Source organism: Limulus polyphemus, unplaced genomic scaffold, assembly GCF_000517525.1.
Source record: "Limulus polyphemus unplaced genomic scaffold, Limulus_polyphemus-2.1.2 Scaffold700, whole genome shotgun sequence".
Classification (NCBI taxonomy): Eukaryota; Metazoa; Arthropoda; class Merostomata; order Xiphosura; family Limulidae; genus Limulus; species Limulus polyphemus.
The window spans coordinates 304,945-328,581 of NW_013666310.1; the positions used below are offsets into that span (position 1 = coordinate 304,945).

General features: G+C 32.9%; 1 protein-coding gene across 1 annotated transcript in view; it reads right to left on the reverse strand.

Annotated features, from left to right (window-relative positions):
• The window catches only part of LOC106460063 (transmembrane protein 135-like), a 63,535-nt gene extending 40,997 nt beyond the window's left edge, over positions 1–22,538 (reverse strand). The window contains exons 1-5 of the mRNA XM_022386678.1: positions 22,259–22,538; positions 11,160–11,287; positions 4,348–4,440; positions 3,994–4,027; positions 84–149 (exon numbers count right to left, since the gene is read on the reverse strand). Of these exons, the coding sequence (XP_022242386.1) occupies positions 84–149; positions 3,994–4,027; positions 4,348–4,440; positions 11,160–11,287; positions 22,259–22,423 (486 nt within the window). The 5' untranslated portion in view covers positions 22,424–22,538. The remainder of the gene's footprint in view (positions 1–83; positions 150–3,993; positions 4,028–4,347; positions 4,441–11,159; positions 11,288–22,258) is intronic.
• Positions 22,539–23,637: the final 1,099 nt, after the last annotated feature.

Genomic DNA, 23,637 nt, shown 5'->3' on the forward strand with positions numbered 1-23,637 from the left:
AAATACTGCTGGATATATTTACCTATAAATGTAAAATATAACATTGATGAACACTGATCATAAGTCTACAAATATTTTCTTACCTCACCCTGGGGTAGTGGCTGAGTATATCCTCTTGTCACAAGCATTCGGAAGATTGTTTCAGAAGCCTATAGAAGTAATACTAACTTAGAATTTTTTGTCCTACTATATCTAATTTTATTATTCTTAACGTTGTTTAACTCAAACTGGAATTTATTATGAGACATTTCTATAAACTTAGATAAAACCACAACCTATATCTCCAGAACATAACTTTATTAGCTCAATATTTTGCTAGTACAGCTTCATCAAGAGCTATCGATATCCTACAAGTTCCCTAATCCAGTTAATTCTAAATTTCAACACTGTCATTTGTAAATCAAACACTGATACACATGTTTAGAAAGTTCATATTATATTAAAATAATATCAAACATTCTTGACTTTATATTGTTAAGACAAATCCAACAAACAATGCTATATTAATAACATGTGTAAACTAATAAACTATTAACATGATTGGATTTAGAATGAAATCTAATATCTAAAACATTTCTTCATATTTGTATTGATAAGTATTTTTCTGTTGCATTATATCAATACATACATAAAGTAATGTCTGAATGTATATTTCAACCATTAAAAGTATAGAGGCTTCATCAAAACTCCACATATTAAAAAATGCCATTTATGTCTCTACACTAGATGCCAACCTTTGTATTTGTTCATTTTAGGTTTCTTTTTCTTTATTAAAATGGATTCTTTAATTTTTCTGTCCAGAAAATTATGACATTTAGATAAGATCTTGACATCCGATAAGATGTTATCTGCTTGTGGTAGACCATGTTCTTTTTCATAATGTTCTATAATGTTAGTATTGAGATTTTGAAGGTCACACACATGTTCACATATTCGATGATGTATGGGTTGGAAAGTTTCTCCTATATACATACTAGAGCATCCATCACAAGTTACTTCATAAACAACATTATTTTTACTATCATGTATTTCATAGTTAGCAGCTTTACAGTCATTTTTCATACATCGTACTTCCTTTTTTGCATGCTCATTTCAACAATCTCTCCCCATTAAGTTCTTTATACATATCTATGTATAAAATACATACCAATTAAAATTCCCCATACATAGTCACCTTTCATCAGTCACATAATATCAAAAGTTTCCCAGAATCTGAAGAGAAATTATTTGTATTTTTGTATTTGCATTCTGTATTTATGGTAAAGCTACTAAAGCTATATGCTGGCATCTCCAATTTTGAACTACTGACCAGAGTGAAGGCAGTCAGTCATCAACACCCTATCACCCACCATCCACACTAAGGGATTAACTGTCACTTTTCTAATGCACCCACAGCTTCAAGTGCAAGGAATATTTTGTGGTATCATACAAAATCCCCAGCTCCAAAATTCACATCTCTACCACAGGACCAGCACTCACTCTAAAAACAAATTATATTTAATTATAAACATTAACTGCTTTAACTCTCTCACTACAGGCTCAGTCAATTCAACCAAGTTTATGATCGTCAGAGTTTCCATACTATAACATTTAATATGTTTTGTGTAACTTCAAAATATTTTGCAAGCTTTTAGTAAATATTACAAGTCTTTTGTACACAACAAATCAGGTTTTTTAATTAACTATTTTTATTAAACATTTGTCCATGAACATATAGAGTTGGTGCTGAATGCTCCAAGTGCAAAGTGATTTTCATGCTAACATTAAAAATACATTTATTTATGTAACAATTGTGAAATTTAATTTGCATAATCTCTAAAACCACCTAAATGAATATCAATTTTTTCAGTAAAATAAAAATTAATATAAAATTATATATATGTGTTATTTTCTCTACCTTAAATCTGTACCCATTCAATCAATTTTACTGAACTCATAACCACCGTAAAAAAATGAAATAAATGTCCATTACCTGTTGTTGTTTTTGTAGAATGACTGCAAATTGCAATATGAAACTACATTTGTTTATCCTAAATAGCTTAAAGCTTGTAACAGTATACATCTGTTTATACTTAATGTTATTGTTTTATTGCCCTTTTCACTGTGCCTAATTAATAAACCAGCCACATAAATTGTAAATCACTCATTAAATGTATAGCTCACATTACCCTATTGAATTACATAATGCACAAGCTGCTCGCAAGCATTTATTATTATTATTCTTTTCATTATTTTACTTAATCTAACCTTATCTAACCTAATTTTTAGATTTTAGTGAATTTTATAATAATAAAGAATACATACAAAAACATAAAATAAAGTAATTGCATTGGTCCTCTTATTTGTTTACTGTAAACTACCAATGAAACTTAAGCTTACTTATTTTTTTCTTATACTAATGGCACTACTGTGCAAAATAATTTTTTTATTTCATTAAATAATGCAACTAAGAACACAGAATAATATATTGTACAAAACAAACAGTATCCTATAACTATCGTAATTTATCTGGGTTTCTAACTATGAGATAAGAGCCTTTAAAAATCCAGCAAAGTTTGTCAATGTGAATATAATGAGAAAACATTTCAAACTGAAGGCAAAATATATCATGCTATGTACAGAAAATATAATATATCATTTGATAGGTTAAAAACTGGCATTCTATTGGTTTTAAATAATACAATATAAAACATCAAGAAAGAACTATTGGTAATTTGTGAAAAAGATGATGTGACAGGTGGGCATGGGCCCGATTTTCTAGTTTATTGCTAAATAAACAAATAATATTGAAGACCAAAAAGATTATGCTTTGCCTGAGCAATGACACATTATACTGAGTAATTTATGTAAAATTCTGTACTTCTAAGAGGAACAGTAAATAAGAGAATTACAAATAAATTAGAGAAGACAGAAGACCTAGAGAATAAATGTCACAATTCTTATACTAGGGGAGACTAAAGATTTTTTGAAATATTTCCCTGTAGAATTAACAACATAAAACTTCCTAATATTGAAACTTGATTCACATTGTATGTTTATTGGTATAGAATGATAATAGAGTAGTTTAATTAAATTTTTCTCAACTGCCCCAAAATTTGGTCCTGTTTAATAAGTGTCCTGTTTAGCTAAAACTACCATGGATTGGTAACATTTCAACAAAATTTGAAAAACAAATTACTAAATGTTTTCCTGCAGTGAACCCTTACTGTGCTTATTCCACACGTAAGCTGTCGCCTGCAACAAACAAAGATGCGATACCTACCACACAGAAAAGTATGGTTATTTATTAATTCTCATGCAACTGCAAATGTCCGTATGTAGGTCGCACTTCACAAAGACTGCAGGAAAGAATTAAACAACATGTACCCACATCCATAAGAAATAAGAGTGTGAAAGAAAATAATTTACCCTTGTCGCTCCTGTAAAACAAAAGTTCTAGATCAAATATAAAATATAGAAGACTTTTCGAGATAATAAAATGATGATGTTTTCTTAGTACGAAGTTAAACAATGGTCTTTCTGTAATCTGTCCATCACACGGAATCAAACCACAGATTTTTCCACTTTAAGTCTGTAAACTTACCTCTAACCAACTAACAGATGTAAAAAAATGAGTTACTGTAATTTTGTAATTAAATGTGATTAAATAAAATATTAAATAATTATTGATGTTAACTTTGATGAACTAAAAGTTCTTGGGTTAATTATAATTTGTACTGAATTAATACTTTTATTATATGTGTATATGATATTTAAATAAATATTAAATAAAATATACTTTCCAACTGATGTTAAATAATAATTAGAAATTTTTCTTTATCAAAATATTATACCTAAGTTAGTTTAAGTTGTTATATGGTGAGTTACAAAAATACTCAGAAATCCCACAGAATATTAATCAGTTTTTTATTAGTCCTATGATGGCCTTGAATCTCAAAATTATAACTTACAGTTGTAAAAAAAAAAAACTTAAAACAAAATAAAAATACTCACAATATTTATAACATACAAGGCTAGTGGCTGACGCCTAAAAGAATAAAAAAAAGAATAACCATTTTACAAAACATTTTTCACCAAATCACACTGTTAAAGAGGTGTTAAAACCATAAAATAAAAATTGCAATAATGCATAACTTAATTGTTAAAGTATTATTATTCATGTCAAAATTTTGTCATCTGTAAACTCAATCTTGAGATGTTTCATTCATGCATATAAAGCAATACAATAAATCTCTTTCAAAACAAATTTCCACAGTTATAATTTGAATGTAACCTTATGTATACACACATTTAACACCACTTACTAGCCTTTCTTGTAAGAAGAAAATTGACCTATAAAATACTTACCTACTTTCTCTTTCAATCAGAATTGCTAGAAAACTTGCAGTAAAAGCTGGTATGTAAGCGCAGTGTAAGTAGTAAAATTTTCCCATGATTCTCCTAGTGTAAGCAAAAAAGTAATTTTTTATTAGTACTAATATAAGTAAATAGGTCTTATCTCACATTGCTTAACTAGTTTTTTTATAAGAAAAGTAACCAAAAGTTAACACTTTCATTACCTGAAAATATACTTCAGATAAATACTTACCTCTCCAAAGAACTGATAGCTACTACTTTGCTTTTTAAAAGGCACCTTCTTACCCTATGAACAATATGAAGTTTTGAAATAGCTAGGTGTGGGATAATGGAATTATTTCTGTACAATGTTTCATCTCTAACAGTGTGACACAATCAGAAACAACAATTAAGGAACAACACAATTTCAAGGTAGTTAAAACAAAACTTTGTACAGAAATAAATCTGTTATCTCACAAATAGCTGTCTCAAAACTTCATATTGATAGCTAATACCTGCCCATGATTTCTGCCCATGCTATAAGCCTTGAACAAAACTCCAACCCCAACATGTATTAACATTATTATGATGCAATCAGCACTAGACTATAGCCCACCACCAATATGAAGGTGTCACATCCTTCATGCACAATAGACCCCACAAGCACCTTATGTATTAACAAATGTTCATTCTTGAAGAGGCAAAAGAAATACACCAGAAGTGAGGAAGGGTTCAGACAAAGAAAATGTTACCTTCATAAAAACTATATACCTCTTCATAGAACTGATAGCTGGACTCCCACATTGGTAAGGTAGAGGAGGGATTAGTGTATATAAAGAAAATTAACAAAGATTATAATATATTGCTTCAGAAAGGGAAATTCATGGAGTGGGTTATCCACTAGAGGGTGGATGAAAATATCTAGTGGGGTATCACTTGGTGGGAAACCACATCCAACTCATGCAGGGAATACTCTTTGATCAATAGAAGTGGTAGAGTAAATGTACTGTTAAAAGTATTTCTGCTCAGTGCTAAAGAGTCACACAGATGGATGGATTGTAAAGCTTGCTCAAACAACATATACAGGGTGTTGGTAGTGCATGTATGTATATTGCAACTAGAGCAATAAGTTAGGCCATACAGCTCTATAGTCTGGTTCTCAGTGTAGGGTTAGCCTGTACTAACTTCCAGACCTACTACCAATCAAACGTGCATTTACTCAGTCTCATACCAGTGAGATTACATCAGCCCAAAGGGTAATTCTCCAAATCAATTTCTCCAGCAGCATCAATTCAAGGACACAAATGTTCTCCATTTACTCTACTAAAATAAAATGGGAGGAAGGAATTTGCATAGGGGTGAATGCCATTGAGGTGCTTGTAACAAACATAAATCATTACAAGGTCTCACATTAATAAACTGTGCAATTTGTTATCATGAATAGAGATAGCAACCATTACCCAGGTAGAGGGCAGAAGCACACCTGATGCTGTTTTTTCTTTTTTCTTTTTTTTTTTTTCCAAAAGTACACGATGGTTGGTTAAATTTTTTACCTCCAAAAAGTGGTTTCAAAAAAAAAAAAAACATTTCAACACTGGGCATGGAGCAGCGACAGATGGGTTTAACATTCTATTATACTTTACTCAGTGCAGATTTTGACAGAGAAATAAATTACCTGTAAGGCAACACCAGCCATATGATGAATTCCACTTTCTACATTATAGAGATACATATAGAAAAAGATGGTGGTTGTAGTAGCTGCAAAATAAGAAAACAATCAAAAACTCATCACCTGTGAAACCACAATGTGGTGTAAGGAATGTGAAACAAGGTAGAGGTGGGGTGTCAACATCCCTGCATGCAAGGTCACATCTTGGAGATATGAACAGTTAAAGGCAAAAGAACCTGTGAGATGACAAACTTAATGGGAAGTGACATGAAAGACAAAAAATGTCATCACCCATAGAAGAAAAAAACTAACCAAATGAGTTATTTAACCAAACAAACAATGAGGAATGAGATAAATTACAAAAAGAAGGGGAATCCCATGGCTAAAAAAATGATTGATTGCTACAAAAGAGGGCAATAAGCAAAATAAAAACAAACTGTTATGACAGGACAAAGAAAAATGACTGAATTTGAAATGATGGCACAGATAAGAAATGGAAGGGAGGATGCTTGAAGAAAACATATAATCACCTGACAAGGCAGCCAAAGTAGGATCCCTGAAAAGTAAAGAGGTTCTAATTCAGAAGAAGACAACTGATGAGAAAGAAAATGAAAATATCATGAGAAGAGACAGAGGGTTGTTAACATATAGTAAGGAATCAGACCAATCCTAACTCAGAACATCCATCCATAACCAAAGCTGCATACGCATGAAATTGTATTAAAAAAAAAGTGAAAAGTTTGTGATGAGGGTAATTGCAAGGGTATCAACAAGAGAACTCCCAAAGTAAAAATAAATCCACAGATACACAAGTGAATGTACAGACCACCCCTTAGGAACAATCCCGCCTAGATGAGATAGCCAATACAAAATAAAGGTAAAAACTCCAGGGACATGACAGGCCAACAATTGAATGTGATAGTCATGGGCCAAAAAAGACAAACGCTAGAGTCAGAAAGTAGAGTTCCTGGTTGCCTTCCTGTTAGATGATGTAAGAAATGACAGTGGAGCTATCTGAATGGATCATAGTCAAATAACCAGACAGATGAGAGAGAAGATGATAATAACCAATATCTCGAGGACAGAAATATATAGATACCACTCCATTAAAGATCAAGCACTGGAGTGCAAGTGTCCAGAACTGTACCCAACCCAGACAGAAAGGCACCTATGAATACATGAAAGTCCTAGCAATGTGGTGAGAATAGGGATGCCCCCATCAGAGCTAACACAACAGTGAGAGGTGAAGGAGAAAAAGTCAAGAGGAGACAGTAGATCTCTGGACATACTCAAGTGATTCACCAGAGTGCACTGAAAAGAATGCAAATGAGTACATGAGAGAGGAGCAAGGAACTTATAAAAAGTCAAAGTCCCCAAAAGAGATAGAACATCTCATGCAAGAAGATAGCTAAGCCTACCCTGCAAACAAGGTAAAAAAAATACTCCCAAGTACATCAAAGATTTGGTGGGAGTAAAGTTGAACTTGGTGCTTGACCAGCCAACCAAACTGAGATGACTCCCAAAGAAGAAAGTTAATCCAAAGATACTTATATGGGCAGAATGAGAAGGAGTCAACCATCTATTTTGTTGTGGAAATTTAGGCCCAATAGATACATCTTCTGTATGAATGTCCTCACAATCTGAGTGAAAATATGGGGCCATAGCAACCCTGAATGGTAGGGAGAGGGTCCTCAACCATTCACCTCAAGTTGAGGAACCACAAAGGAAGAGAAGCCTCTGTTTCAGGAACCTAAACCATCATGTGTGCAAATCCAGCACAACCTGCAGCAAGAAACCCCGGGAATATACATTTGGACAGCATCAGGAAGTTGGAAATGCAACATGGATGGTCAATTCCATTCCAAACCCTATTGATTGGAGATGGAACATCCAGTCTGTGGTATGAAGAAGTTTCCAGTCCACTCACATGTGAGGACTTGCATTGGCTGGTCCTGCTCCAACCAAAACCAGATGTCCAGGAACCTAAATCTAGGTAGCAGTAGGAGGGAGGGTTCCTAGATGGAGGGATGATCTGTAAAATAGTTGGAAAAATTTAGTCCAATCCAATGGCATCTGGAATAAAAGATCAGACATACAGTAGAAGGATAGTCACACCTTCTACACAGGCAGAATGCCACCACCCTACTCCCATCTGAGTGGAATTGTGCACACTCCATCACCCCAGCAGCTAGTGATTAGGAAGTGGTATGGACTCCTGTACTCCACTGGAAAAAGGGTGGAAGAAATGCATTGGAGAGCCCAGAGGAACATACCACAAATTGTGCAATGGGTGACCACAAAATCCTATTTTGACAAGCAGACTGTTCCCAATACTAGCAATATAAGGAACATTAGAGATGGGCAGCAATCTCTTTCTGCTTTACTCATGTAAGTCCATGAGTGAACGACCCGATATGAACACATTTATACAAAATATATTGCAAGAAAGAACCTGCAAGTGGTCTTGTGGAACACCCCATCTCAACATTGAGCATGATATAGATCTCACAGTCTAGATTTTGCATAACAGTATACCTGGACAGGTACCACTTGTCACAGAGCAGGATCGGGGGGGGGGGGGAGTTGTCTACATTCCAGCCTGGATAATCTCCTCCAAAGGAAGACAGAAATGAGCAGCCAAAGACATTCGGAGGAGACAGATATGATGGGACAAAACACAGAACAACTGGAAAGATTAGAGAGAAAGGGAATGAGAGCCATGGAAGGGTGCATGCCTTAATGGACAGATTATGTTTGGTGAAGGAAGGAAGAGTCTGGATATAAAATGATATAGGTTTGTGGTACAAGATGCAGTGAACATCAATGGCAAACAAGTCTGACTGGTGATATACACAAGCCAAAAGGAGAAGGAAATACACCTTCAAGGAAAGAACATGAGGCTAGTGATTCAAAGGGGAAAGGGCTTGAAAAACAACATTTAGATTTCATTTGGGCAATTGAGTGGTATGAGGATGATGATGGAGATGCATATACCAAATTAAAAGGAAAATAACTAGAAAGGAAAACACATGGCAAAAAAAGAATATTCTCCACTCATGTTGATACACAGACATGGAAGAGAAATAGATAGTGTGGTAACAGGGACATTAAACTTGTGGATAGGCTTGAACCCTTCCCAAGGGACCAGACAAAAGCCACGCATGAAGCAAAAGTGTGGGAACAAAGAGAAGAAGCATGCCTAAGTGAGGTTGTCAGAGGAGGGACTGGGAGAGAGGGAGAGGTAACGAAGGTAGTTCCTGGAGAAGGGCCAGAGACAGAAACCACATATGAACCAGCTAGAAAGGAGCCACAAGACACATAGTGGATTAGATGAGAGAAATTACTCAGGATAGAATACCTGGGGTTGAGAGACTACTACGTGGGTAGAACCTTGTCAGGACACGACAGATGAACTGGGACAAAATTGATAGCACCCAGTATGTGACAAGCCAGCAAACAAATTTGATAACTGTGAGCTCAGAAGAAAAGCTCTAGAGTGCAAGAACATAAGGATTGGGATCAAGTGCCCCTTTTCAGGTGATGTAAAATACAACCATTGTGTTATCAGAATGAATCCTAATTGTCATGACCTGTAGAAACAATAGAAATTGAACCATTGTCCAAAAAACAGCAACGAGTTCCAAAAAGTTGATGCAAAGACTTAACTAATCCCGAAACTAAAGGCCTGAGATCACATCTGTAATCCACAATGGCAAGCCTTCCAAAAGTAAGGAAATTGGATAGTGAGGACAAGGAGGAGGAGTGGATGGCCCTATGAGACTCCCAAGCATGAGAAACAAACATATTGTTGTCTCTAGACCAAGCTAAGCAGGAAACCAAAGTGAGCAGAAATGACCACTGATGAGCAGACTCAAATTGAGTTTGCAGTGTTTAAGGAAGTTCCAAAATATTTCACACAAAGGTGTCACAAGGAGGTCTGTGAAATAAGACAGAGGCTTGACATATGCACAAAATTCTTTTCAGCAGTGGAGCAAGGCAACAGTAATTGGTTATGTAGAAATGTGGGTAGCATTTCTGAAGCAGGTAATCAGTTTGTAATGTTACTCAAAAAACAAGTTATTTCAAGAAAAATCTTTGATGTGCTGTTTATTGCTTACAATATTCTTGAGATAAACCTTATTCCTGAATTACTATATTTCACAACAAGCAACAGACTTTAATCCTAATGCTAAAATATATGAGAATACATTAACTGAGCAATGTCAATATTTAATGTTTGGCTAATAATAAATTTTTCTTATGAACCTGTAAGAGGAAAAGGAGGATATACTTAAAGAATCTTATAATGAAGTTGTCTATGAATTAAGACTTGTGCAAAATTTCATACTAGAATGAAAGAGGCATAATTTATATTTATTGGTTACAAGATCGGTCAAATTACCAAACCTGTAGAGAGATTAATTACTGAAAATAACAGATAAAATATAGTTTTTCTTAAGAAATGTTTGATAACTATCTGGACATTATAAAGATTTTGCATGTGAAATTTGGAAATTTTCTGGTGCATAAAAGTATTTTGAATCTTAAAATGAAAATTACTTTGTATTTCAGATAGAAAACATGCAAAAAGAAAAAAAGAGGCATGAGAAAAACATTCCTTTACAAACCTTAAGACTTAATAAAAAATTTGACATTTTGCATATGAAAGCATTGTAATATTTACTGATAATGTGCCAAATTTCGTTAACGTTTGCTTACTAATTTTAAAGTTATAGCATGAAGACTATAATAAACACAAAATGGTTATGAGGTTGGTTTCAGAAAAGGAGAAAAATGCTTAAAATAAAAACAAATTCCAAGTTTACATGAAATAATGTTCAATGTACAAAGACATGTTTCATTATTTAGGAGTTTAAAGGATTTATTATAGAGATTCTTAAATTTCTTTCTTTTGTAATATTTATTATAATTTGTAATAAAGACATTCACTCTAACTTCAATACATTCTTGAAAAATTAATACTTTCCAATATTTTTTTTAACATGTTCTCTAAATATACTCCTTTGCCTTAGATATAAAACATTATAAAAATATCCAATTAAGATTTACTTACATAGTTCTACATAAATGTGAAATAAAAAAGAAATAAACAAAGCATTCAAGTTATAAGAATATAGAAAATTTTTTAACTTACCTGATACCACAGAATATCGAGATGAAAGAAAATGCATTGAAACTAAGGAAGCATGATGATGTAAGTGTACTTTCTAAGGTTTTCCTAAATGTTTTCAAGTCAAACTTCCAACTAAATATTTGAGAGACCTGTAGAAAAACAAGTTTTACCAAAAAAATTTGTAAGAATGCTAACGAAAAAAAAAAAACAATTACTGAGTACAGAAAAGATTAAGTTAAAGTAATGAACTCTTTTCAATTTCTAAATTTTACATCCATTTAAATATCAAAAACTTATTGTACCAACCTTACACATTTTATTGGAATGGTTAAAACAACGCATTTTTATAAAATGTATGTCCTGAATATATTGACCACTTTCTAGGCTCTTCACTTAAAAGCAGACCATCAGACACAAGCATCACTAGGTGGATTTATGATTGTTCTAATTCTGATTGTAGTTATAAATGTTTGGCTGTACTGTTAAGTCACTATCATCTTTTTATACCTCACACAAATTTGTGTGTGTTTGTAGATAAATGCATTACCTAAAAAAATTTTGTTCAAAACACACAGTAGTGTTCATGCTGCCATGCTACAGAACACACTGTGTGTTCTCTTCAAGCAACTTTTAGTCCATTTGAAGCTTGTACACATGAAAGGTTAGGTGTGTTTTTAATATTCTAAATGTCATAACCCTTGGCATGTAAAGTTCAACAGAAACCCTCCTCACAGATTTTCCCAGCTATGCCGAAAGGTCCCAGTTGCTATATGCGACAGCATCTGTTGCCAAGACATCCAGTGCTTTTCTTACAACACACAGATTCTGAGTCCTTGAACTGCTTAGGCCTTCATATAGTTCCCACATTGGATGGTACTCCTCTATGATAATTGAGGAGATTAGCGTAGCATGAGACCATGGTAATCCGTGTGTGTGTGTGTAATATGCAGTAATATATAACATATATATATAATTGCATTGGTGCCAATATTCCCTAGTTATGCCACTGCACTGTAGCATAACTCTAATTAACTTTTCTTTACAACCGTTTCACAGAGAAACATCAAATTCCAGCTCTTATATTGTACTATTACCTAAACTTTTCTCACCATAGCTTCATTACTAAACATACTACATACAGCTGACCTTGCAGAACATATCATCTAAGTTGTATGTATACCTTCACCTCACTACTGATACAAAAAAACTGCTATTAGCAATGCTTCAAAGAAGATTGATATTTCCTTGTTTATACCACCATATATGTACAATTGCTTTTAAATGTTTTTTTAATCAAGGCCATATGTATATTTAAAAGTAAATCAGCTAAGAAATCTAAACTGTTCATTGAACAAATAATCATAACTCTAAAGAACTTTCTTTTTTTAGGTTTTGATAAATGGTTTGAGCTGTGATATGTCTGTAAAAAATCTTTGAATTTTTTTCTTTCCCATTTTAATAGTTACTTGTAATAACAGCAAGAGAGGTTAATTAGGTTTATAATTTGTTTTACACCAGACAAAAACTCCAACTAGAATATATCTGAATTACACAAATGAAAATAGAAATATATGTTTTTTAGAATTTACTATAACTAGTCAATCTGGAAGGAGAGAATGTGGTTTGTGAGAGAGCTTTCAAAAATATCTCATTTTGACTCTGAAGGAGCCATTATACGTTAAAATTTTGTATGTGTTGTTCTGTACTTATGAGCTTATAGATGGTTATGTGCTCTTCCAAACAAGATAGTACAGCTAAGATGTTATACACTGCACAAATAAAAATATGTATCGTACTTTTGTTCTTTTGTACTATGATGAAAAGTTTAGTGTTTTAACAAAATTATAGCGTTTCTATTTCTGCCATTACTTAAGTACTTTATTTCTCAAGTATAAAAATACCACTGTTGGAATGAAATGTCCATGATTTTCTAAAAGAAAATATGCACTTATACATGTACACTGTTACTTCATATTTTATTTACATTTACACAGGAACACATTTTGGTAAAGTTTTCCTTAACCTACAAGGTCATCACACTTTCCTCAACACCAGTTACACAGGTTGTTTTACATGTGCTCTTCTATATAGTAGAACAACTATAAAAAAATTACAGATAATTATCTCCTCCAGCTAATCCCAAACCAGTATGCTATATCAGGTAAGGTGTATAGGAGCATAACTTATGTCAAATGCATAACAACTTGACAGCAACCAATATTTTTTTTGCACTGTTCTTCCTCGATATACAACTCTATTTTAATTGCATAACTGGTTTTATCTGGGCACAGCTGTATCTAAGAGACATGTGTAGGCTTCTTTTAAACAAGGTTGGATACTTGTTGTGAGACTTCATTAAAAATAGTAATTCAAATCTTATTACACACATAAGAAATAACACTTTACAAGTGCAAATGGGAATCTGTTACATGATGTTTGTGTTTCTTACAATGCTTCTAGCAACTCAGAACCTAATCTTTGCACCCCTTTATATCTTTTAGTAAATGATTTTACTTAAGCACATGTAATATTATTAAAGCAGGAATAACTGTTGCTATCAGTAAAGCTTTCATTTTTTACTTAATGTACTATACAGATACTGTATATCACATTTTCTAGTATATATCTTTAATATAATGAACAAAACTTTCTAAGTTCTAGTTTAGAAATTCCTATATCCAAACTAGGTCATGAGTTATTCAGCCCTAGGTGATATTATCTAAGGCATAAATAAGTAAAGGACGTTATCTGCCATTTCACTCAATAGTTGTATTGTATCCAAAACTACCTTGAGTGTCAAGTTACTTTTTGATTGTCACACTAATCAAAGATATACCCAGGTTAGTTGGTCAAGCTAGAGGGAGAATCTGGATTGTATAAGCACTTTTAAGAAGGCCTTAATTTGACTCTGATGAAATCATATGTTTTGATTGTTGTTATTTTCAGAAGATGATCACGTGTGTGTGTGTGTTTTCTTTTGTAATTACACCAACAGTGTCAAGTTTATATTTAATTTTAGTGTGTCAAATTCTGTTTAAAAAGCTATTAAGTTTTTTACTGCTACTTAAATATAATTCTTCATTTCATCTAATTCTAATCAGCTATTTCTTCCACGAGCAATTTCTTTCACTGGATGATTAGCTACTATTCCTATCATCCTTCTGTTTTTGCCAATAAAGTTTACTCTTTTTTTTGTTTTCCCACTGGGTATCATTTCTTTCATTCAATTGTTAACAAATGACAAAATTTGGCCTTTCAGACTACATTTGAATCTTCTTATTGTTGCAGTGGTTAGATAAATAGTGCTTTATCTATTTTGAACCTTGGAATACTATGCAGTCCAGATTGTTTTATAGCTATAGAATGTTAACTTACATGAAGAATTAGGTCCCAATCTTATGCTTTTTTTTTGAGAAAACATGGCACTAATTTCTCCAAACACAGATTCATCAACACTTTTCAAAACTTTGGTCCAATTTTGAGTCTTCAAGATCAGTTCTAGAGTCAAGGACGTATTCTCAAGTCTCATTCTTGATCTTGGTCACAGGTGTGCTCTGTCTGATTATTTAAAGGAGTTGGATATTTCAAATTTGTCACATGTAATGATAACTTTCATCAAATTTTTAGATATTGACTGATTGCTAATTGAAATCACAAAAAGATGTTTTTCAAAAATGAAATTATGAGGAGGTTAATTAGATGTAATTTATCACTTTTGTTTCAAAGTGTTTGGCAGTTTCCACACTGCAATACAAGCTTTGTTCACTGAAGCTGTGTTGGTAATAGTGAAATATCAAAACTGGCTACGTGTCTTAAAATGACTTTTTTTTTTACATATATATTGATTATAAATATAGTTTCAGGCTTTTGTAAGGAACCTCCAGTATTTATTTTAATATATACATTGTTATGTACATTTAGAACTAAAAGTAAACTAAATATAATAATATTATTACCAATTTTTAACAGAACAGAAGCTAATTCAACTTCACTGAATAGGTATTCAGATAGCTGGATAATCTTAAACCACCACACACACACACAAAACATTAAAGTGGTAAAATGAAAAAGAAGATCAAAAACAAAGAATTTTGACAACCGATAATGTCACGATGTTACTACAATTGCCAACTTATCAAAAAGAAAGGTAAATGTGCTTTAAGAATGTAATAAGAGTAACAGTTATCTCTGATATAAAAGAAACTGGACTGTAAAGAAGATATGTGAACCAAAATAAGAAATTGGAAAGAAAATAGGCACAATTAAATGTTTTTAAAGAGTAAAAGAAAATTTAAAGCTATAGCTAGCTATGTATTCACACATACAGAATAGCAATATAAATTAAAATTTGACATTATAAGAACTAAAATGAAAACTTATCTCTGAGTACAGCATTTTCTTTCAAATCAATCTCTCTCTCTGTCAACAACCATAACTTTTTGGTTATGAATGTCCTTCATGTAATGCATCATCTTATCCAACATTCTCTACTATCCCACCTTTCACATGACGAGGGAAAACTACACAAGCTTAGCTTTCTCCCCAAAAGCCACGTGTCTTTTTTATTTTTATTTTGAAGTCATAATACATTTCTCCTGGTTGTGGAGAGGTTGGTAGAAATGTATTTCAGAGGTAAGTATCTCCTTTAAATTCATAAAAATGTAAAATTCAAGTAGGATAGACTTACCTATGAAATACTGCAAGCCAGGATACCTACAATGATAGGGAGGAGGAGGACACATAAAAATGTCATAATAATGACAACTGGAACACCAGATGCTAAGCTCCGGGACAGGAAAGATAACGTTCCTAGACCACAACAACCCAAATGGTGAGATCAAACAGAGCTTGGGCCAAATTCAGAACCAGTACAAAAGGCATTGAACTGGATTCATCTGGAGGATCTGAATGGAGAGGACCAGTCTCTAAAGAGATAGGGCCAAAAATGCAGACACCAGTAGGGAATGCATTCTTCTTAGCAAGGTACCTCTTCACTCTAGACATGTTTTAAGTATAATAAATAGGGGGTTGAGTATATGGAGACACCTACATACTCATGTACAGACATACATAGGTATAGTGCCAGCCACGAACACAAGTGAAGTTACTGATCTGGATCCAGGGTCAAAGTGCAAAGCATTGACCTGTACTTGTTAGTAGTACTCCTGGGGTTAAAATCCCCATTATCTGCAACTGAAAAGGCAAAGTCACAAAATTGAACTAATTAAAAGGCACCCAAGGAAAATCAAATAGAGCCTAGTGGTCCTGAGAATGAGCTCAATAACTCAAAAACAGTGCAAATAAATAAGAAAAGGTGAAAGTGAAGCTGTATAACAAACTCTATCCTGATTGGAGCTTGGAGACTTCAACTGAAGAGTCATCATCTGTTATGTCTCTAATGCCTCAAAATGCTATGCAAAGACATGCATGCAGAGGTGGGAAAAGGTACCCATCAAGGCCTCTTGATAGCATTAGTGGTTCACCTCCAGAGGGCATTACTTTCTCACAGATTTCATGGAACCCAAGCACAGTGTGTGGAATAGTATCTAGGTTAAAAGAAATATACAAGAATAGTGACTGGATGAAACTTACCTATGCATTAAGTCTTATAAAAACAAGAGAGACTGTGAAGGTTTTTTAGTTCTAAGCATAAGTGAACTTAAGAATTCCACATGGCTTGGAGTATCACTATAGGAAGCAATGGAATCCTGAATTTTAAGAAACAGCAATGTGATGCAAGTAAAAGTTTCAAAATGTACTTTGGTTCATCTACATATTTACCTACAAAATGTTCTCCATTGAGTATTGCAACCATGACAAAAAACAAAAGTCACTGTCAAATTTGGTGAGATGAAACCCAAGTACACACTTCAGGTGATTGGGTACATTACAATAAACAAGCTGGAGCAACTATAACAGCCAATTCTTTTATATTGTTGTAGTAAGATCTAAAGAGATTGATTTTTCATAAAATATAAGCAACCTCTTCAGAAAGCTGAATAATCTGGTATGTGTAAGGTAACCACAAACATCCCCAAGGTAACATAAAAAGCATTCCTCTGAACAAGAATCTGGGTCTATCAGGACAGGTAATATAACAGGCTAAAATTTGGTTATCCTACCTTGCGCCTATGTTTTAAATAAGAAGGTTATCTGGAAATAAGTAAGAAACTTCTCAGATAATAAAGTATGTGATGCATCAAGTACATAGTACCTGAACATCTCCTACCTGGAGCAAGCAAAAGTAAAAAATATGTCTTAAGGGAAAGATGATAAAGCAAACAATTTATTAAGTGTTCAAAAGAAAATAAATTAATATATATATATATATATAATATATACAAGACTAATCCTAAATGCCACTATGGAAATGTCTGGCACCTCAGGGACACTTTAAACAAAAAGAACTAATAAATTACCTGAAACAGAGAATTAACAAGATCGATGATCCAATAAAATTAACATGACATTAAAAGCCAACGAGGAACCTTTTGGTCCATCCAAGTTGTCCTATCCACTAAAACCCTCAAAGCCAACCCTTGTCACTGAGTTACTTATCAAGTTTTCCCTTAAATTAACTGTATCTACCATATCTGAAAGCAACCTGTTCCAAAGGCCAACCACCCTGTTAGAAAATTAAAGCTGTTTTAGCTGTAGATGATCACTACCCTGCCAAAATACTTATTCATGTCCTCTAGTCTTACCATCATCACCATTAAATATGAAAAAAAAGATGATACATCTACATTATTCATTCCATTAACAATCTTAAATACTTTAGATCCCCTCTAACTCTTCCTTTTTCAAAAGAAAAGTTCAGCAATCTTAACCAATCCTCCTATCACAACCCTTCTATCCCAGGTATCATTCAAGTTCATATCTGTCAACTCTCATGTATATTGCATGAAACTCACACATTTTAAACACAGATCACTTTTTCACTCCTGACTGATAAAATCAGGATTATTAGTGTTTGACTTTTTTCACCATTATATGATATTAAACATGTAATTCACATAACAAAACTGTTAGAACAGTCCTAGTCCTTTCCTTCAAATGTACTGTTCGTGTATATAGTGTCAAATAATTGGTTCTTTGTTTGCCTGATAACCAATGAAATGTGCTATCAAATACAATCAAGCACATGCCAGTTGTTGTCAACCTAGTAAATAAGATAAGTGCAAGTGCTTTGGTATCTGATGGTCCATCAATATCAAAACAACCCAAACTGACAAAATATCAAGGTGCTGCAAAGTATAGTACTAAGTTCAACCCACATTTAGAAAAGACATTGATTTCTTAGAAAGTGTTAAGAGGAGGGCTACTAGCAAAGCTGTCAACCTCTGTGAGTGAGAAAATTTAGCTAAAAACAAATGTAGCATTTTTAGAGTTTGAGATAATGTGTCTTTCAACATCATGCAGTCCTTGCTTGCAGCTGGCTGAATTATTACACACTAGATGATACGGACATGATGCATGAACACTTCTTTGTCCATTCATGGAACCCAAGACTGAACATAAAACTCCAAATGTAGCCTAAACAATGACATTATAACTCTTATACCTTGGTCCAGTACACCCAAACACCTTTTTCATTTTTATGATTTAATCTATTTTAAGGATTTTATGGGATCAAAGATCAAACAACCCAAAATTGCATACTTTGGGCTCCTCTGCAGTCATATTTACAACATGAACATTGGCACAAATATAAATTTTCATATGCTCAACACACTGACATGCTTAAAATTTTTATTTGCCCGTTTTAAGTTTTTTTTAGGATGGGTGTCAGAGCTCACAAAAAAAAGCACAAGTTTATGGTTTTTGATAATTACTCCACCATGTTTCAGCCAATTTACATGGGATTTGGTACAAATATATTTTTTACAGGTCCCAAACAGAGATATAAACACTTTTGGAATTTTTGTCTTTGCCCACTTTTCAATAACTTAGAAAAACAGTAGCAAATGGCTCACATATCCAATCCTTAACTTCATTCTAAACCCTTGGGTAAATATTATCTGGCCAAAGAGCTTTATCATTCCTCAAACTTTCCTTTTTATTTTGTAACAAGCTTGGAATTAATGTGATTTCCATCCAGCAAGTAACTGCTTAGAATGAGGAATATTGCTTAAAATTGTTAGTAGAAACTGAAAAAAAAGTAAATTTAATAACCCAGCCATCCCATAATTATCAAATATTAGCCTTCCTGTATAATCCCTCAAAGGCTCTATTCCCATCCTAACATTCTGCTTACCCTTAAAATATTTGAAGAAATCCTTACTATTAATTTTTATAATTTCAACAAACCTTTTTTAATATACTTTTTTCTTATTTCATAATTTCCTCTTGATCTTCTATAATCTTCCAAATCTCCCATCATTTTCATTTCAACCTTTGTGAGCCAATTTGTTTTTTTCTATAAAGAACATCCCTATCTTGAATATTTAAGAATTTAAACTTTTTCCACATTTAATCAGTATGTCTAATTAATTCAGTTGTCCAATTCACAGCTCCTCTGATGTATTATTCCCTACATCATTAGCCTCTATTACGATTAGCATCCTTTATTAGTTCACTTGTTTTGTCAGCAATATCCTCCCCTGGATAGCATAATTTAATTCTTTTCTCTTTATTTACCCCACAGACTATCCTATCCATGAATCATAGTAAAGTATCTCCTATAATAATAATAACCCTTTGTTTTTCATTCTCATTCCTATCTGTCCCTCCTCTAGTTCATCAGCTGCACAAACCAAAAGCTGAAATCTATTACTTAACAGTGCCATTTCATTATAATTAAATCCATTATTACCAGCCCTATTGATACATTGAAAAGTGGGGCATGAAATAAGACCAGCAGAAGCTTCTTCAAGATCTGGACTAGCACACAAATTCAGTTCCTCAGTTAAATAAGGTGATAAGCCTGGACAAAAGATCAAGCTTGTTCATCAATATGAGAAAATGGTAATCATCCCATAAATTAAGCATCCACATAACTTAGAAACCCGACTGGGACATCAGATAATATGGCACTGACAACCATAATAACTGATCAATGAAAATGACAATGTAGCCCTGGGATCTCCCTGCATGTTATACGACTGCATGAGCAAAGCTACCAAAAAAAGAAACTTAAATATTAAGATCAGGGCTAACACTGACTTCAGAATTCATACAGAACAAACCAAAAGTATGAAATTTACAGAACCACTGTCAATAAGCAAATCTGGCTTTTGATGAGAAAGCAAAACTTATGTAGGTTACTTTGTTTTTGGTCAATGAGTCATGTTAAAGGCAGTAGAGCAGATAACTTTGGGTAAAGTAACACACGTAATGCACAGTATCAAGTACATTCAGAACCAAAAGTCACTTTGTTGTTTACAGAGCAAATAACTTTGGGTAAAGTAACACACGTAATGCACAGTATCAAGTACATTCAGAACCAAAAGTCACTTTGTTGTTTACAGAGCAAGATCAACTCAAAAGAAACAACTTAAGTATTTCAGAAGTCTATATGACCTGAATTATATATACAAATGTAGAATAGAAGTAAATGGAGAAAATAATTATGCCTAGAAATGAAAAACAATCACAAAAATAAGAAAATTTCTTTAAAAATATAGACAAAAGTGGCTATTAGTCATTTCTAAATAAACAGAAAAAAAAAAAACTAGATAACTATGAACAGAAAATACATTAAAAGTCAAAAATCAATTCTGCCAAAATCCTGTTCAATGCCAAAGGAGCTGACACATCTGGCTTAAACACGTTTTCTTAGCTTAGACCTTCTAATCTACATTTTAGTAAAACAGGTATTTTTATTCATTTTTTCTCAAGAACAATCTTGACTAAGATTTTTCTCTTCTTACTTATTTAACTTCCTCGCCAAACCTGCTTCTTTTACTCTGCAATGTACTCAAAGCAAACTCCAATTTTTTCCCAGTAAATAAGTTATACAATCTACATACTCCACCAAGTAACTCTGATCCTCTTGCAAGTTACAACTTAACCCAATATTTTCATAAATATCTCACTTATTACAATTGTATCAACCTCAAAACTCATTTACTGAAGCAATATATTTTGCCTTGATGAAATTAATTACTTTTAACAATTAAACAAATTAATCACACTCCAAATACTTATTTGGGCTAGACCTTGTTATCTAGAAAAAAATTGTCTTAATTTCTAAGCTATATCATAGATCAGGACATTTACAGTAAAATTATAATTTCTATTCTGTAATATTAATTATTTTAGTTTACTTAGAAGGGGTCTAAAAACATGTCAAACTGTGGAAGATCTGCTTATTAATACTGACAGTTATTAATTAAGTACAAAACTATTAATTCTACTTGCATATGAATTAATGAAAAATGTATTACTTAAATTTATGCTTAACATTAATATAATTGTAATAATATAATCACTATTAACTTAGTATTGTTACAAACTGTCTCCCATTGGCTAAAATTCAGGTTTCAATATACATAGTGTGCACAGCACAGATAGCCCATTGTATAGCTCTGTGCTTAACAATAAACAAACAATTACAAATTGTGTGTGTGAACATTTTATGATATAATAATAACAGAAAGAAAGCTGTCAATCACCGAATTAACAAGTATTAATGTATTTTTCTTTCACTGATGTTAAACAGCAAACTGTAATTATAAATGCAAGCAATATCTACTCACTGAGATTTGCTGAAAGCTTTTGTTATGACAAAAGATATTTTGAGAAGAAAAATAAGGTAAAGTACATAAAACAAAAGTTATCACCAAAACATCTATGATCTAACTCGGATTAAGTAACTGTAAAGTGTAATGTATTATAACTATATTTAGTTTATAATTATATCTAAGAAATCTGATTAAATTTACAAGTACTGATCAAATTCAAAAGCTACACAGTATTATACTTCTAGTTTTTTTTTATTGGAAGCATAATATTAATACTATATAATTTATAGCTCCCCAGTGGCCCAGCGATATGTCTGCAGACTTACAAAGCTAGAATCCGGGTTTCGATACCCGTGGTGGGCAGAGCTCAGATAGCCCATTGTGTAGCTTTGTGCTTAATTACAAACAAACAATATAATTTATAAAAGCACTTACCACATACAAAGAACCATATATCTTTAATGCTTCTCTAAATGTAGTAGCGCCAATAGTAAGAGCAGCATCGGTGCACGAGGGAGTCCAAGTATGACCTGTTTCATAGCAATTGAAAGGCAATGACAACTCTCTCAAATAACTAATTTTATTCAAAATTGATGACATTGTAATATATCACTATCAGATTTTGACGTAGTAAACAATAAAGGCTGTTAGCGTTCTAAACACCCTATTCCCCTGACAACAAGTAACTTCCTCATGCTCATAGGACACCACCAAATTAACATGTCAATTACTAGTCGCGTCCTCTGGTGCATGACGTTCTTCTAGATAGGGTTAAACGCTAAAAACTGACGAACTACTGGAAATAAATTAGCCTTAAAGTTGTTATAAAAATCTTACACACCTCTTATTTTGAGTCGCGATAAACAAATTAAGAGGAACATGAACAAAAAATCTGCGATTAACTTGATTTTTATATCTAGATTATTCTATCTATTTAATGTTAGGAAGAAGGTAAGAATAGTTTGTATCACAAGGGTACAATAATGTAAATACAGCAATGATGTTTGAATATTTTATTAAAATTTTGAAACAGTGAAACAATATGATTATTTTTTATGTTTAAAGAGTTCTCTTTGTAAACACAGTTTCATAGACAAAATTATCCCATGATAACTAAGAACGTATTAAGTGTGTATTCATGTTTCACAAAAAAAAAAGAAAATTAATATTGCTATTTGAACGACTTTTATATGTTGGAGCATGATTATGATTAATTATACATGTCATAAAACATTAGTATTAGGTCTATATGATTATAACACTATATTTTTTATTCGGTCCCTTAGGGTTTTTCAAAACGAAAAAAAGTGTAAAAACAGCATTTCAACCACACTATGTTTACTATAACCACCGCCAAAGATGTGTTTCGCTCAATACATTTTGTTTGTTTGGAATTAAGCACAAAGCTACATAATGGGCTATTTGTGCTCTGCCCACCACTGGTATCGAAACCCGAATTTTAGCGTTGTAAGTCCGCAGACATACCACTGTGCCACTGGGGCTGGCATTATCTATTATTCAATAGTTATTTTAGGTTTAAGGTTTATGTATATATCGTCATACACAGCGTGGTCACAAGTAAAGAGACACCACCTTTTCAGAAAAAATTAAATTTTTCAGTCATATTCACATGAATTGATATATTTATAATTAATATCTAGTAGATCTTCCTTTCGCTTCGTGGAGTTCGTTGATCCTTTGGGGCATCGTGAGAACCATCTCGTCAATTTTAAATTGTGGGGTTTTCGCCCACTCTTGCTTCAAAACTTGGAGTAGATCGCTCTTCGAAGTTGTTGTTTTTGTTGTTGTTGTTG